Here is a 17,357-nt window from a genome sequence, read left to right on the forward strand (position 1 = left end):
TATTCTTTAATTTGAGAAAAATAATTGACTCAAATTGATAATCATTATTATCAATAAATTATTGGATCTAATTGCCTTTATTTATATTCATTACCATCATTGTATAATTTGTGTAAATATGTGTATCTATATATATATGTATATACATATATACATATATATATACATATATATATCATTGTTGAGATAAAAAAAAATGACAAATGAATTTATCATCTATATTTTATTCATATTGTTACAAAGGGTGAAATCACCCGTTTTGCCCCCTCTTTAATGATCTAGTAGTCAGCATAGATAAAAGACGTTTATAAACCTCTTATGTCTTTAAAAAGAATAAGGTTGCTGCGCCAACCGATATTATTGTAAAAACAGTCTTGTTTCAGACTTTAAACAAGAAACACGTATTTGCATTGAAAGCATTTATCACGATATTTTTGTTCACGCCTTTGATTTGATAATAAGTAAACTCGCGGATCCATATTTTATTAACGTAACGCCTAAATCGTTACAATTGGTGTCAGAAGCGGGATCTTGAGTTCTTATTAATTGAATCAACTCAGTGCGCGAACTTTAATTATGAGTAGCAGTCGTTTGACGCGCTCAAGAAGAAGAGAAAGTAGCGGAGAAGAACCTTTTGTTATGGAGAATCCGCGGGTCCCTGAAACAATTCCATCGCCTTCAGTGGACCCTCTTCCAATTCCTTCGACAATCTCTCAAATTGATCTGCTGAAGATCATGTCTCAACAGCAAGAGGCTGCTGAGCGCCAACAACAGCAACTTCTTCAGCTGCTTCTTGATCAACAAGAGCAGCGAAAAAGAGAACAAGAACAACAGTTGGAACAGCGAAAAAGAGAACAAGAACAACAGTTGGAACAGCGAAGAAGAGAACAGGAACAACAGCTGGAACAGCGCAGGCTTGATAGAGAAGCACAAGAACGATCCGAAACTAGTCTACACGAACTGTTCCGGACGACTGTGGCAGCTCTTCAGGCTGTTCATCAGGTGAATGGCTCAGGAGAACCGGCTGTCACTCCACGAGGTTCCAGAGTCGTTACGCCGCTTCTCTCTCCTGTTCCTTCTCCTGTTCCCGTTTCCGCTGTTCGACAGGTCCGACATCCAGGACGAATCCAGGATGTTCGAGATTCAAGGTCTGTGCCTTTTACTAGGGAAGTAGTTGAATCTCCAATTAGTAGAAGGAGAGTAAATAATGAGGTTGGTTTTTCCGAGTCTTTGCCTCAAGTTCGACCTCAATATTCTCATTTTAATCAATTAAATAATTCAGGATTTCCTGAGGTTGCTTCTCAGATTAATGAGAAGCCTCTTTATCCTTTAAAACCACCAATTTTTGACGGAAAAGTTCCATGGGCAGATTACGAACGCCAGTTTAATACAATTGCTAAACATAATCAGTGGGACTCCGCCATGAGGGCCACAGTCTTGCCTCCTGTCTTCGAACGCCGGCTTTGAACGTTTTAACAGCGTTGTCTGAGGAAGAAATCTCTGATTATGAAAAACTTAGTTCTGCATTAAAGTTGAGGTACGGAAATGACCACTTAACAAAACTGTACACAGCACAATTACAGACGAGAAGACAAGGACGAGACGAAGACCTTGCGTCTCTTAGTCAGGACATTGAACGGCTTTCTCGTATAGCTTTGCCGGATCACGAGCCGTCTCGTAACTTATTAGCAACGCAAGCTTTTTTGAATGCGATTAATGATCCGGAAATTAAAATGGCCGTTGGAACGTCGGGCCTCACTTCTCTGCGGGAGGCAACCGCCAAAGCCCTCGAGGTGGAGGCAATGAGAAAGCAATATTTTGGGTTAAGCAAACTTCGTCGGATTGAGGTGTCTGAAAACACCTCAGGAAGACAGAGTTTTGAATACTCGGAGGAGCCAAAACCTCAAAATTATAAAAATAGAAATAACGGTAACAATTTTAAATCAAGAAATCGAGGTTCTTTTCAAAACCGTCGAAACGAGCGTATAAATAAAAACGTGGTTGTGACAAGTCAAACTAGCTTGACTTGTATATTTTGTAAAAAAACAGGCCACGACGCCAATCATTGTTTTTTAATTAAAAAAAATTAGTGGAAAGCCGATGCAAGGCTCGAATCCAAATTCTTATAATTGGCGTAAGAAAAATATAGAAAAAGGGGAAGCAGATCCTCAATCGAGTTCTTCAACAGGAACTCACTCAAAAAACTAGTTTCAGATGATTTGTCAGGGCGGAAATCATCGCAGATTGTTGGTAGTGAAAGCCCTCTTAGAGAACAGTTTTTAATTAGAAGTCTGCGACAGTCTGGTCTTTACGCGCGTGGTACTGTTAATGGCGTCGATTGTCTGTGGGTAATAGACACGGGCGCGGAAGTAACCGTAGTTCGATCGGATCTCTTTAAATCCGATGACCAGATTGTTCCCTCTTTTTCTCTGCGAACAGCCACTGGAGAGACGACCCCGGTTTTGAGACAGGCTACTGTCCAAATTAACCTTTTTGGGTGTATCGACTCTCCACATAAGGTTTTTATAGCAGATATAGAGGATGAAGGTATTTTGGGAATAGACTTTCTTACAGCTCATAACTGTGTTATCTCGACTAAGAGAAATTCACTAGCTTCAAACAATCGCGAAATAACTCTTTGTACAAATAGGAATGGAATTTATTGGACTCCTCCTAGAATTCGAGAAATAGAACTGTCGGAAGATGATTTGCAACAACATTTTCCTCTTCATTTACGGAGCCTTGTTGAGAAATCTTCGATTTCGTTAAATTCAGCTCAGGAAGAATCGTTTGAATCTCTTTTGCTAGAATTTAAAGATTCTTTTGCCAAAGATAGTGGTGATAAGGGCCGATGTACTTCTGTCAAGCACAAGATCGACGTCGGAGAGAGTTCACCAATTAAACAAGCTCCTCGAAGACTCGCTCTCAACGCCCGAGAAGAGGTGAAGAAGCTTGTGGAAGACATGTTAGCGAACGATGTGATTGAGCCATCGTCTAGTCCCTGGGCTTCACCAATCGTCCTTGTTAACAAAAAGGACGGATCCAAACGATTTTGTATCGATTACAGGAAGCTGAACGATATAACGAAGAAAGATTTTTACCCTCTACCCAGAATCGACGAGACCCTCGACCTGATAGCTGGTGCAACTTGGTTCAGCACCATAGATCTTCAGAGCGGATATTGGCAGGTCGAAATGGATCCTCTAGATAAAGAAAAAACAGCTTTTGTTACGGGTTAAGGAGGATTATGGCAGTTCAAGGTTATGCCGTTTGGTTTGAGTAATGCCCCGGCTACCTTTGAACGAATGATGGAGGCTGTTCTCCATGGGCTCACGGGCAAAATATGCCTCGTTTATTTAGACGATATAATCGTTTTTGGCAAGAACTTTGAAGAAGAAGTTCAAAATCTCAGACAAGTTTTCGCTAGGCTGAAGCAAGCAGGTCTGAAAATGAGCCCGAAAAAATGTCATCTGTTCCAGAAAGAAGTAGGCTTCCTCGGACATATCGTTTCAGCACAAGGTGTGAAGACCGACCCATCCAAAATAGAGAAGGTTTCTTCTTGGCCGACACCTAAGAATAAAGAACAAGTTCAAAGCTTTTTAGGCCTTTGTACGTATTACAGAAGATTTGTAAAAGGTTTCGCTAGTATAGCTAAGCCTCTCCATCATTTGACCGGAATCAAGATTCTTTTTGACTGGACCCCGGAATGCGAAGAGGCTTTCAAGAAATTAAAGGAAAATCTTATTTCTTCGCCGATTTTAGCTTATCCAGAGGTCGAAATTCCTTTTATTTTAGATACGGATGCATCTCTTTCAGGAATAGGCGGGGTTCTGTCACAAATTCAGGGAGGTCAAGAGAGAGTGATAAGCTATTTCAGCAGAGTTTTGAGTAAAACTGAGAGGAATTATTGTGTCACTCGTAGAGAGCTTTTAGCTGTTGTTAAGACCGTAGTACATTTTCACCATTATTTGTACGGCAGGAGATTTTTGATACGTACAGATCATGCTTCTCTCAGGTGGCTACTTTCGTTCAAATCTCCCGAAGGTCAGGTAGCTAGATGGTTAGAAAGGCTCGGTCAGTACGATTTTGATATTCGTCATCGAGCAGGAATTCATCATGGAAACGCCGACGCTCTCTCTCGAAGACCCTGCGAGGAAATGCCAGAGTGTAAACAGTGTGCACGATTAGAGAAAAATCGTGACCCCTCTCTTTCAGTACGGAAGATTTCTTTCGAAAATAACCAGGAGGAATGGAGAAAATCGCAACAAGAGGACGACACTTTGAATCAAGTGAAATCTTGGAAAGAAGCAGAAACTCGCCCAGACTGGCAGGATATATCTTTAGCCGAGCCAGATTTGAAAATTTATTGGGCTCAATGGGACTCTATCCTTTTAATTGATGGAATTTTATACCGGAAATGGGAATCTGCAGACTTGAAAGAAATCAGGTGGCAACTTTTGGTCCCCAGGTCACGAGTTCCAGAGATTCTTGCTCTTCATCATGATTCTCCTGCAGGCGGACATTTCGCTTCAAATAAAACTCCAGGCAGAATTCGCAACTTCTACTTTTGGCCCCGTTGCCGGATGAACGTTGAAGATTGGTGTCGAAGATGTCGAATCTGCACGGCAAAGAAAGGACCTCGAGCGAAGGGACAAAGCTCTCTTCAAATTTACAACGTGGGAGCTCCATTTGAAAGAATAGCAATGGATATTCTTGGACCTCTCCCGATAACCCATTCTGGAAATAAATATGCTTTGGTTATTGCTGATTATTTTACTAAGTGGCCTGAAGTGGTTCCCCTCGCTGATCAAGAAGCCTCTACTGTAGCACAGGCATTCGTTAAAGAATTTATTTGTAGACACGGAGTTCCTCTAGAACTTCATACTGATCAAGGCCGAAATTTTGAGTCAACCTTAATGAAAGAGGTTACTCAGATTTGAGGGGTTAGGAAAACTCGTACAACTCCTTTGCATCCGCAATCTGACGGCATGATAGAGCGTCTGAATCGAACTTTGCTACAATATTTGTCGTCCTTCGTAGAGCAGAATCAGAGAGACTGGGACTCCTGGATCCCTTTCTTCCTCTTATCTTACAGATCTGCGATTCATGAGACGACGAAACAGACGCCAGCCCTCATGCTTACTGGAAGAAATCTTCGACTTCCGTCAGATTTAGAGAAAGGCCCTGTTCCTGTGCAAAGACAGCATCAAACAGATTATGCCTTTTCATTACAACAACGTTTAGAAGAAATTCATCACTTTGCTAGGAATAGAATTTCTATGGCTTCAGATAAATTAAAAACTCGTTATGATATTCGAGCCAGAGATTTAAAATTTAATCCTGGAGATTCTGTCTGGCTCTTTCAACCTCGAAGACAGAAAGGACGATGTCCAAAGCTACAAAGAAATTGGGAAGGCCCTCACTCAGTGGTTAACCGGATAAATGATGTTGTTTATAGAATCCGAAGATCTCCTCATTCGCGTCAGAAAGTGGTTCACTTGGATCGTCTTGCTCCATTTGAAGAAGATCAACCTGGAACAGTCTCTCCAAGACCAGGAACGTCCTTCGAGGTTAGATCTTCAAACGAACACCCTTGACGACTGTGATCGATTTGGCCTTCTTTACAGTCGGTTATCAATTGGGAGAAAAATTTACCTTTCGGAATTCATTCGAGTAAAACTCGACCGCTTACGATTATTATTGAAGGAAATATCGGATGCGGAAAAACAACTTTCACCAAGAGGTTTTTAGCAGATCGCCAGGTCTGTACACTTTTAGAACCTCTTGAAGAATATCGAAATGTAGCTGGAATTAATCTTTTAGATTTGATGTATCAGAACCCAGATCGTTATTGCTATTATTTTCAGCATTTCGCTCAAATGGTTATGTTAGATAGACATCTGCAGACGACTTCATTGCCTGTAAAGGTGATGGAAAGATCGATATTCAGTAGCAATTGTTTTGTAGAAGCTCGTCGAAGATTAGGTAATTTTCGCGACTTCGAATCTCATTTATTGACAAAAAATTTTGATTTTCTCATTCGCTCGTCTGAGCTCAGAGTAGATTTGATTGTTTATTTGCGAGTTTCCCCAGAAACTTCGTTTGCTCGTGTTAGTTCCCGTTCTCGTGAGGAAGAATCGAGTATTTCTTTAGAGCTACTCAGAACTATCCATGAGGTTCATGAAGATTGGCTAGTAAAACAAACCTTTTCTTCTTTATCGGCTCCTGTTTTGGTTATCAATGCAGAATCCACAGCCGACCAAGTTTATTCTAGTTTTTGTTTTGCAATGACACACAGATAAAGTTAAACCTTTCAATTTAATTTTATTTTATTTGTATTTTCAAGAATATTTGAATAGTTTAAAAAAAAAAACTAAATAATTTGGAAGTGGTATGCGGTTTTAATAATTGTTTTCAATTCCATTTTTACGGCTTCACATTCGGAGCAACCTTCCGTCGGTTTTTCAACGAGGATAAGACTATCCTTGCAAACGATGCAGGAAGTATTGTCCTTCAGAAAGGTTACGTGGAGGTCAACTTCACCTCGCGGATGTTCAGGACTGGAATTTTCACAATAAAAAAAAAAAAAAAAAATTCAATTTAAATTTCTATTTAAATAAGGGGTTGTTTCTTGTGTTTGTTTTTTCATTTACCTGCGGGTGCAGCATGACGTGCACAGAAGACCAATTTTTCCTTCTTCGATTCGAAAATCGAAAAACCCACAAGAAAACTTTTTCCACGAATTCTGGAATTCGTTTTCTAATTCTTCTTCTGATAAATTTTTAAAATTAAGAAAGTCAAAGGTTTGAGCTAATATTCCCGCGTTTATTAAATTATGAATTTTTGACATGGTTCTTCTTACTACGGAAGTCTGATAATGATTTGTTATTTCTGGGTTGCTAATCAATTTGAAATTTGTTTTCTTTGATTGTTTCTTTCTAGAAATTTCTTCTCTGGAATCGAGTTTTGTGTCGGATATGCTTTGGTTTATTAATGTGAAAGGAGCCACGATTATTTTTCGAGGTCGATGAGCGATTGCTTGATTTTCACATTTTATTAACCTTAAGTGTCAGTTTTTGTGAGCACTTTTTCAGGTTATTTGACACAGCCCTTTCCTTCCAATCTTCCCCGATTCCTGAGGATGACTGGTGGTTTTATTTTGAAGAAGGACGCAGAAATAATTCAGATAAGATCGTTTCTTTTCTTTTGAATACATATTCAATTTATTTTATTCAAGTATTCTCCCAAATTCACTCAGTGAATTTGAATTGTTATACCACCACTCACATTTGTCCTCCAAACTCTAGGGTGTGCTGTCTCAGAAGAAGCTCTAGATTCAGTCACCCCCCGATTTCCTTATTTCCTATGAAGAGAAGTCTGTTTTCGTCTTATTTGGCCCTGGAATTGTCGGTTCCCGTTTTGATGTTTTCATCCGAACCTGTTTCGGAGGGATCCTTCATGAAGAAAATCGAATTTCTTCCCGACATCAATCTGGGCCGTTGCGGAAAACTTTGAATTCATGAAGCCACATAACACTTAATAACACTAACCTTTATAAAACATGGCACATAAATTTTTGAGATTATTTAACGCTCAACTATCTGCTCAAGGTTTTCTGTGGTTTACCTTGAGACTGTGGGCAAATGCCAGATAGTAAAAAAGGGAGTTCTTAAATTTTAGAGCCACAGCTCCAACTCACCTTTGAGCACTGACTACTAGAATACTTTTATAATTGTTTTATCTTTGCCGAGTCGGGACGACTCTTTTCCTCGGGGGGGAGTAGTGTTACAAAGGGTGAAATCACCCGTTTTGCCCCCTCTTTAATGATCTAGTAGTCAGCATAGATAAAAGACGTTTATGAACCTCTTATGTCTTTAAAAAGAATAAGGTTGCTGCGCCAACCGATATTATTGTAAAAACAGTCTTGTTTCAGACTTTAAACAAGAAACACGTATTTGCATTAAAAGCATTTATCACGATATTTTTGTTCACGCCTTTGATTTGATAATAAGTAAACTCGCGGATCCATATTTTATTAACGTAACGCCTAAATCGTTACAATATATATCATAATTCCCAATTTACTTCTAAAGAAAGGAGAATTTAGGAAAAAAAAAGGATTTTCACATTGATTGAATTTTTTGAAAATAAATAAAAATGTTAAAAAAAATTTTCATACATCCTAATCATTCGCTTACATATTAATTGCAATAAAAATACTATTCATTCGAAAAATGCCATATAATGTCCTTTATGGATTGTAATTCGGGACATTCATACAATAAATTAGAACTTATTGAAAAGTCTGAAGAAAACATACGGATAGATAATTGATCAGTTATTCAATTTGATATTTTTAATCTTTGAAAATTGATTATTTTTCAATTTAGGAAAAACGATTCATTTGAATAATCGTTTTTTATATCATTAAATTATTCAATTTATTTGCCTACATTTATAATTAATTATACTATTGTATAATTTGTATATATATATAATTGATTGAGTGAAAACAATGATAGATGAATTTCTTATTTATATTTTATTCATTTATACTATAATTTTTAATTAACTTTTGAAAAAAAAGAATCAGAAAAAAAATCATTTTCAGTTGAATTAAATTTTTTAATAATGAATATAATTATTAAAAAAATCCTATGTAGTTTTTAATTATTTGCTCACATGTTATTAAAGAAAAAAAAATGATTCATTGAAATTATGCCATTCAATGACGTTTATGGATTGTAATTTGGAACATCTATACAATGAATTAGAACTTGTCGAGAAGTTTGAAGAAAACATACAGATAGTTATATGATTAGATATTCAATTTCATATTTTGAATGTTTGAAAATTGATTATTTTTTAATTCAAGAAAAACGATTTATTTGAATAATCGTTTTTTATATCATTGAATTATTTGATTTATTTGCTTACATTTATAATCAATTATATTATTGTATGATTTGTATATATACATATAATTGATTGAATGAAAAGAATGATAAATAAATTTAATATTTGTATTTCATTTATTTATATTATGACTTTTGATTAACTTTTGAGAAAAGAAGAATTTAAAAGAAAATATTTCCAGATGAATTGAATTTTTTTAGGATAAATATAATTATTAATAAAATCCCATAAAGTCTTTAATTATTTGCTCACATAATAATTAAAATAAAAATATTATTTAATCTGAAAATGCCAATCAATGTACTTTATGGATTGTAATTTGGAACATTTATACAATGCATTATAACTCGTTGGAAAGTTTAATCAAAACGTACAACTAGATATATGATTAGTCATTTAATTTCATGTTTCTAATTTCCAGAACCTAATTATTCCCTCATTTGAAAACATTATTCATTCAAATGATTATTCTCTACATGATCAAATTATATAATCTTTTTGCCATCATTTATACTCAATTATAACAATGTATAATTTGTATATATATATGTAATTGATTGAATAAAGATAATGATTAAAAAAATGATTTCTCATATTTCATTGATATATATTGTAATTTTTAATTACCTTTCGAAATAAGAAGAATTTGAAAAAATAGCAAAAGACTGCCCTGTATCAGCTTAATTATTATAACCTATATTTTCATATGCATTATTGATTTAAAAATAATTCAATTATTATAATATTATAATAATAAGTTTAAATCGAGAAAAAACTATACTTATTTTCATGTATATTTTAAAAAAAGCGTTCGGTTCACGACTTTACATTTCGTACTATACGTGCTCAACGTGCTTCATTCTAATAATACTTAATTTAGTTTGTTGTTCAACGAGTCGACGCTTATGTCTATCTGAATAGCAGTCGTTACTTTTTCTTTTACGTGTCATTTTCTGAAATCAAATATCATAAATAATACAAGTATAATAAAGTATAATATTCAATGTTGCGAACATAAAACTTTGAATAACAAAAGGTCAGTCAATAATTTCTCATTTGATGTGCAGGAAAATAAAAGTTTATTCTGAAAACAGTCTGAGAACTAATGTTTGTCAGGGTCTACTATACAGTTGACTACAAAGTTGAGTTGTTTAACATGAAATATACACTGAAAATATGGACGTAATGCCACTATTGATATTAGATTAGTGTGATTGCTAATCGAATGGTAGCTGGTTACCCAATCATTTGATCAAACATAAACTAAATGATTGGTTAATAATAGTCTTACCTAAAACGTATGTTGTATATTTTGAATACACAGTTGACTGTCAGCTGCTCAACCTTTTCCTGCAATTATTACAGATGTTTCAAGATTTAGTTGTAAATACATGAGTGTGATTCAAAGCAAATAACATGTAATTACTGATCGGCGGTCTCCACGCTAGTCTGATATCTTTCTAACTGAAGCTAGATTACACGAGGCTCAAGGTGGTGTACGCCAGATTGAAATAACGTATAAGCAGAATGTTTTGTGAGAGTATATTCTGCTATTTTATAATCAACAATGATAGGAATGTGCATAAAACTGAAGCTGACATAGGACGTATATACAGAGCTCTGTACATGCCTTATACAGCTTTTTGTGAAATAGCCTTGTTCTATTTGGGCCAGCGAGATACACTAAGTGTTTCATTAGGGCCCGTCTATATGTATAGCGTGAAAAATAATTATAATGCATAATAATAGCCTATAATAATTATAGTTAAAATGTTAAAAACGTACAGTTTTAAATAAACAGGCCTCAATCAGTAATTAACTAGTAAAAAGTAAACCGAAGTTTGATAACTTTCGGCGTATCTTTAAGGTTCAATTGATCAACAATTTAGTATAAATTAAAATCAGCCTTTATCAATAAATCGCGACACTATACGAATATCGGAATATGCATAATTTAATACTGCATAAGGCAATTATGCCGTATCGTGTGATTTTCCATCAAGGGGGAAAATCATTATGCACAATTTGAAGGATAATTATCAGGACGAATTTTTCTTTGGTGAATCATTCTGATTTGGATAAACGAAGATCTGTTACTCAAAAAATATGAGAAAAAAAAACCAGAAATTTCCACACACAATTTCCACTATTTCTGACTTTTTCTAAATATTTGGTCAAACACTCTTAGTTCATCCAGATCACAATGATTCTTCAAAGAAAAAGTTATTCTGACAAAAAGTTATCCTTCAAATACGTAGCATGATTTTTTCAATTCTATGGAAAAGCAAACGACTACTCACTCGTGAGAGGTCAACTGCGGTTAGGAAATAACCTTGTTGAGTAAACTATAAAAAGATTTAATATTATAGATGTTTTATAGTTGGGAAGTCAACGATCGTAATTATTTTATTTAATTCACAGCTTGACAAAAAATTATAAGCAGTATAGTACTTTCTGTTCACACATAAGCCGGTATTTCAATTGCATACCATTCAACACGTGGTGGCCAAGGATAGCCGATTTAGCAAGTAAACTGCAGAACCGCGTACATAGCAAATATGCACGTAAATATGTAATTATGCCAAGTAGCTAAGGATATTTTTTGGTCTAATTCTCTACACATTTATTGGAAATTAAACATTTACTTACCAAATATCCACTTTTCTTGCCACGTGGGTTTCTGTAATTTTCTCAAGAGATCCGTGGTATCTAACGACCTGTGAAACGCGGTGCGAAAGAACAAGAAAGCTCGAGAATGAAGGATGGAAGAGTGCACGACGCTGCGCGACGGTGATGCGCGAAAAATTGGCGCGCGACGCTCGAGCACGTGCGCTCGAGTATGCGACGTGATGCCATATTTTTAGGGTTTTTCAGCACTTCCTCGCGGATAAAACGCGAATAAATAAGGCGCGTTAATTTGAATTAATATAAGTACGACGGTAATTTTAATAAACACATACGTAGACTAAGAATGTGAATAAATATTATAATATTACAATTAGTGTAAACCGGTCACCCAGGAATCAAAAAGGAATGTTAATTGTTGATTAATTGTTTAGTTAAAATATAAACACTGCTTGTTTATTCTTATATAGTTCAGACGTAAATAACGAATATTTATGTATCCGTTTAAGGCGTTCGAAACCACCACCTCCAATACTTGAATATTCTAAACATTGGAATTTGGAAGTATCTGGTCAATGTTATACTGGTTTTAAAGTAAACACGCATTCGGTGTGGACCACACTTTCGGACCCATTCTCACGAGTCCCTTTGGCATCTCCCATATCTCCTATATCTCCCAAAATAATTATTTTTTCGACCTGGGACCAACGGCATTCTATTCTTGAATGTATTCTAGATTTTTCTAGATGGTTTTCAAAAAATCGATTTTTTGAAGCCGTCACAGTGGTGTTGTCCCTTAAGAGATATTGTTCGAGAAAATTGGTAGATTCAACAAGACAAATGAGAATTATGACGCCCAATTCGTATTCCGTCAAAAAGTCTTCACTTCGGTCTTTTTGACTGGACGTAGCTCAGTATGCATAATTATTAAAGATCCATAACTTTATGAAAGGTATAAATATTGAAAAACTTTATGCACATGTCCATTATGGAAAATTTGAAAAATGACAAATTTTATGAAAACTACTTATGTATACACACATAAACGGAAATATTACTGAAACGTTTCGAAAGTTTGGGTGATGAAATATTTCTGAAATATATTTATAATATCAAAAATGTTATATTGCATTTGAAATATTTCTGAAACGTTTCGAAGGTACCAATGATGTTATATTGCATTTGAAATATTTCTGAAACGTTTCGAAAGCACCGGTGATGTTATATTGCGCTTGGAATATTTCTGAAATGTATTTATAACATCGAGAATGTTATATTGCATTTGAAATATTTCTGAAATATATTTATAATATCGAAAATGTTATATTGCATTTGAAATATTTCTGAAACGTTTCAAAGGTACCAGTGATGTTGTATTGCATTTGAAATATTTCTGTAAGGTTTCCGAAATATTGGGAATGTTATATTGCAATTGACATATTTCAGAAACATTTCAGAAATATTCCCGAAATTATGTAATGAATCTGAAATGTTGTAACATTTCGGAAATATTTCTGACATATTTCGTGCCGTGTGGGCAGGCTTTGTAGGTGCGAGTGCCGCGTCCTTGGTAGAATTTGAGTGAGATGGGCCCAGCGTAGTCGACGCCCGTGTGTTCAAACACCAAAGATGGTGTCACACGTTTTGCAGGTAGCTGGCCCATGAGTTGCTGTACGCGTGCGCCGCGTATCCGGGTGCACGTGACGCAGCGATGGATGAATGCCTTGATTGGAGCACGACCGCCGAGTATCCAACAACGCTTCCTGATGTAGTTAAGCGTCAGTTGGGTGTCGCCGTGCAGCGTGCGGGCGTGGGCGTCCGAGATGATGAGTGCTGATAAGCGGCATAATCTGGGCAAGATTGGTGGATGCTTGGCGTCCTCATCCAGTTGTGAGTTTTGCAGCCGTCCGCCTACGCGCAGTAGGCCGGTCGGGTCCAGGCGCGCAGTAAGTCTGGTGAAAGGATGTGACTTAGCGAGCGGCTTGCCTTGAGAGATGGCAGTTATTTCGCCGGCGAAGTAAGCTTGCTGGAATGCTTGTATCCAAAACATGAGAGCGGTTTGCAAGTCGGCTGGAGTGAGCGGCGATGTCCTGAGGTTGGAGTCCGGCACTCTCCTGAGCCTAGCGACTGCTCGAAAGACAGTCGCAGTTCTGCGTAGAACTTTCGTGAGAGAGCTGTATCTGAGCAATCTCGCAAATGGTAAGTTTGGCGTGGTGGATGCGGTGTGTACAGCACTGGGGCTGAGTTCCGAGGTGGCGGCGTTGGCGTCCGTAGAGGCGAAGGAGGGCCATTGTCGCGGACTTCTAGCTAGCCAGTCTGGTCCAGACCACCAGAGCTTGTGTGTGATGAGTTGAGGTGGCGTTACGCCTCGTAAGGCGCAGTCAGCTGGATTCTGTTTACCGGGAATAAATTTCCAGGTTGCGTTTGGAGCTGTGCGGTGCATCTCTTGGACTCGGTTCCTGACGAACTCCTTCCATCGCACTGGGTCGCTGTTGATCCATGCTAGAGATACCGCTGAGTCAGTCCATAGCGTGACAGGGGCCTCTGAGAGCTTGAGTACCTCCTGAACGCGCGTGACGAGTTTTACAATTAGTAGGGCGGCAGATAATTCGAGTCTGGGGATCGTGAGGCGCTGGAGTGGCGCGACTCGTGTTTTGGAGCACACCAGAGTTACTTCAGCTGCCTGATGCGGGTGTTTGACCTTGATGTAGACCACTGCCGCCATGGCTGACTGTGATGCGTCGGAGAAGCCATGCAGCTCGGTCATCGTAGTGTCAGAAGTAGTGTGGAGCCAGCGAGGGATTGCTAGGCTCGAGAGTTCAGACAGTTCCGCCCTGAACGTCGTCCAGCGGTGAATCATCTGAGGCATGAGTTTGTCGTCCCATCCGACTTTGAGTGACCATAGATCTTGCATCAAGATCTTAGCTCGGACGATGACTGGAGAAATCAGTCCTAGTGGATCGAAGAGTTGAGCTGTTTCGGAGAGGATAGTGCGTTTGGTGATCGCTGCTCCGGGTTGCGTGTGGCCAGTGAACCTGAGGACGTCAGGTGCGCATTGCCAGGCGAGTCCTAGAATCTTGGTGGTGGATTCGTGGAACTCGTGAGACTCGGTGCTGGACGGAGACTCGGATTTGGTTTTGATGAAGTCGGGATGATTCGATTTCCACTTTGATAATGGAAAGCATCCTTTGAGGCACAGGCCTTCGACCTGTGTAGCGATTGCGTTGAGGGTATGAAGATCGTCTGCGCCGCCACTGATGTCGTCCACGTAGCTTCCCTCTCTCAAGGGTTCGATAGTGAGCGGGAACTGTTCACCCTCGTCAAAGACGAGTTGTTGGACGACGCGGCCGGAGAGGAATGGAGCTGGCGTCTCGCCATACGTGACAGTAGCCAGCTCGTATGTCTTGAGTTGATCGTCAGCCTCGACCCATAGTATGCGTTGAAACTTCCGGTCCTCGGGATGTACGCGAATCTGCCAAAACATTTTTACGATGTCGGTGATGAATAAGAGACGGTATTTTCTGACGTATAGTAGTACGTCGAAGATGTCATTCTGCGTTTTGGCTCCTGTATGGAGTATGTCGTTGAGTGAGTGACCTGAGGTCGTCTTGCACGACCCGTTGAAGACGACTCGGATCTTGCCGTTCCTGAGAACGCCGTGGTGAGGTAGATAATAGCCCTGGGGAGACGGATCGTGGTCCTCAACCTCAATCATGTGTCCCATTCCCTCGTACTCGGCGAGGAAATTCTTGTAGAGCTTGCAGAGCTCTGGTTGATTGGCTAGGCGCTTGAGGAGGCGCTCGAGCGATTTTTGTGCGATGCCCTTGGAGTTCCCGAGCGTCGTGGGGTCCACCTTGAATGGCAGGCGCACGCTGTAGCGACCTTGGCTATCGCGTAAATTCGTAGAGAGGAAGTGGGCTTCACAGGTTACCTCGTCAGAGGTTAGAGTCTCAGCCTGTGAAGGTGGAGCTTGTTCAAGTTCCCAGAACCTAGAGATTAGATTGTGGAGATGTTCGTTAGTGATGAGGTGCCCTTGATGGGCGTGCGTAGCGTGAGATGGATCGTTTATAGGTCCAAGTATCGCCCACCCAAATATCGTGTGGATGGCGATTGGCTGTTCAGCCGTGCCGGATCTTACTCCGGGTTTTAAGATCGAGCCGTAGGAGTCGGCGCCAATGAGTATGTCGATCTTGCCGGGTGAGAGATGACCGGGATCAGCGAGCTCCAAGCCCGTGATATGGGGTCATGCCTGGGTCTCGATGTTGCGTGTGGGCAGTTCTACCGTGAGCTTCGGCAGAACATGAGCTTGAAGCTCGGCGGCTTCGTTGCTGTGAATTGAGCGTAGCGTAAAGTTGACAGTGCCCCGGGTGAGTCCGGAAGGCACGCTGCCCACTCCGATGATGGGTACGTGGACGTTGTTTGCGTGTAAGTTGAGCGTGCAGGTTAATTGATGAGAGATGAGCGTAAGCTCTGGTCCAGGATCGATGAGCAATCGTACTGGATGCGTGATGCGTGTTGGAGTGATGAGAAGAGCACGCGCCGTAGCGAGTAGCACCGTAGTTCGTGGCGCAATTGCTGGTTGGCGCGATGCGCGTGTTTGTTGCGTTAAGACGAGTGACGCAGCGACGGAAAATGCGTGAATGAGCCGCTGCGTGGAAGTTGAAGAGTCGGTTATTCATGCCGAGAGATTGGTACTCGGCTGTGACGTCATCGAGTTTTGCGAACCGCTGCTTGAGCTGCTGTATCCTCGTTCGTCATCTGCTTGAAGGGCCGCGTGGAGGAGCGTGTGATGTGACGCGTTACACTGGCGGCAGCGACGTTGGCTGCGGCAGTTCTCAACCTGATGTGTTCCCAGGCAGTTGAGGCAGAGTCTCTTGGACTGTCGCCATTTTGTAACGTTTCTCCGGCGCCATGTCGTGGAGCTTTGGACAGCTCGCGATCAAGTGGCTCTCTGCGCAGCAGGAACATGGACTCTGAGGTCTCGACGTGTTGCCAGGAGAGGGCTTTGCGGTAGATTGAGTATTGGACAGCATTGCAGGAGCCCGTGTGTTAACGCTCGCCGTGTGAACGTTTACAGGCGACGTTTTGTGAACAGTAACCTTCTTCTTCTCAGGTTTGGAGTCTCTTGGAGTGACTGGAGTACGTCCTTCCATGGACTCGAGCGCTCTGGCGCGCCCCTGGAGAAAGTTCTTCAAGCGTTCGAAGGCTGGGTAGTTGGTCGACGCTCCAAGCGCCAATTCCCAGTCCTCACGTGTCTTGGAATCGAGACGCTGTGAGATGAAATGCACCACTAGTTGATCCCATTGATCTGTTGGCGATCCAAGAGTTTTTAGTGAGCTCAACACCTCGGTGGTAGTGTTCAGGATGCTGTTGACTTCCTTGGCAGATCTGGAGGTCATCTTGGGCATGCCGAAGAACTTGTTGAGCTGAGAGGTGATGAGAACACGTTTGTTCTCATAGCGAGCGAGTAGAGCGTTCCATGCGGTCTCAAATGAGCCGTCGGTGATGTCGACGTTCTCGATGAGAGTCGCTGCTGGGCCGTGGACGCTCTGGAGGAGGAAGTGCATTTTCTCCACATTGTCCGCGCCCGCTTTTGTCATTACGGAGGTGAACTTTGTCTTAAAGGAAGTCCATTGAAGGATGTCGCCGTGGAAGTGTGGCGGTTTGATGACCGGTAGCTGCGGACGAACCGCTGTGGGCTCTGTAGCCGATACGTTTAGCGTTGAGTTGTGGAGCCGGCGAGGCTCAAGCTCGTTGATTCGAGCTTTGAGGGCGCCTTTCACCTTGGCGTATAGCGCAGTCGTGGTGGTGAAGAC

The 17,357-nt window shown here is 40.2% G+C and overlaps 2 protein-coding genes and 1 long non-coding RNA gene across 3 annotated transcripts; 1 reads left to right on the top strand and 2 right to left on the bottom strand.

Annotated features, from left to right (window-relative positions):
* Positions 1-423: 423 nt before the first annotated feature.
* Positions 424-7,737, top strand: LOC138191100 (uncharacterized). Its single transcript, XM_069137004.1, has 2 exons — positions 424-1,148; positions 7,074-7,737. The coding sequence occupies exons 1-2, from the start codon at positions 577-579 to the stop codon at positions 7,513-7,515; spliced, it is 1,014 nt and encodes a 337-aa protein (XP_068993105.1). The 5' UTR covers positions 424-576; the 3' UTR covers positions 7,516-7,737.
* A 1,842-nt stretch (positions 7,738-9,579) lies between these two features.
* Positions 9,580-11,750, bottom strand: LOC124221971 (uncharacterized). The gene is made up of 3 exons (XR_006883902.2): positions 11,566-11,750; positions 10,208-10,266; positions 9,580-9,869 (listed from the first exon to the last, which is right to left on the bottom strand). It is a non-coding gene; the product is annotated as an uncharacterized lncRNA (long non-coding RNA).
* Positions 11,751-13,012: 1,262 nt separating this feature from the next.
* On the bottom strand, positions 13,013-16,299 carry LOC124221679 (uncharacterized). The gene is made up of 3 exons (XM_046631905.1): positions 16,267-16,299; positions 15,824-16,189; positions 13,013-15,730 (listed from the first exon to the last, which is right to left on the bottom strand). The coding sequence occupies exons 1-3, from the start codon at positions 16,297-16,299 to the stop codon at positions 13,013-13,015; spliced, it is 3,117 nt and encodes a 1,038-aa protein (XP_046487861.1).
* Positions 16,300-17,357: the final 1,058 nt, after the last annotated feature.

Source organism: Neodiprion pinetum, chromosome 6 (assembly GCF_021155775.2).
Source record: "Neodiprion pinetum isolate iyNeoPine1 chromosome 6, iyNeoPine1.2, whole genome shotgun sequence".
NCBI classification, from domain to species: Eukaryota; Metazoa; Arthropoda; class Insecta; order Hymenoptera; family Diprionidae; genus Neodiprion; species Neodiprion pinetum.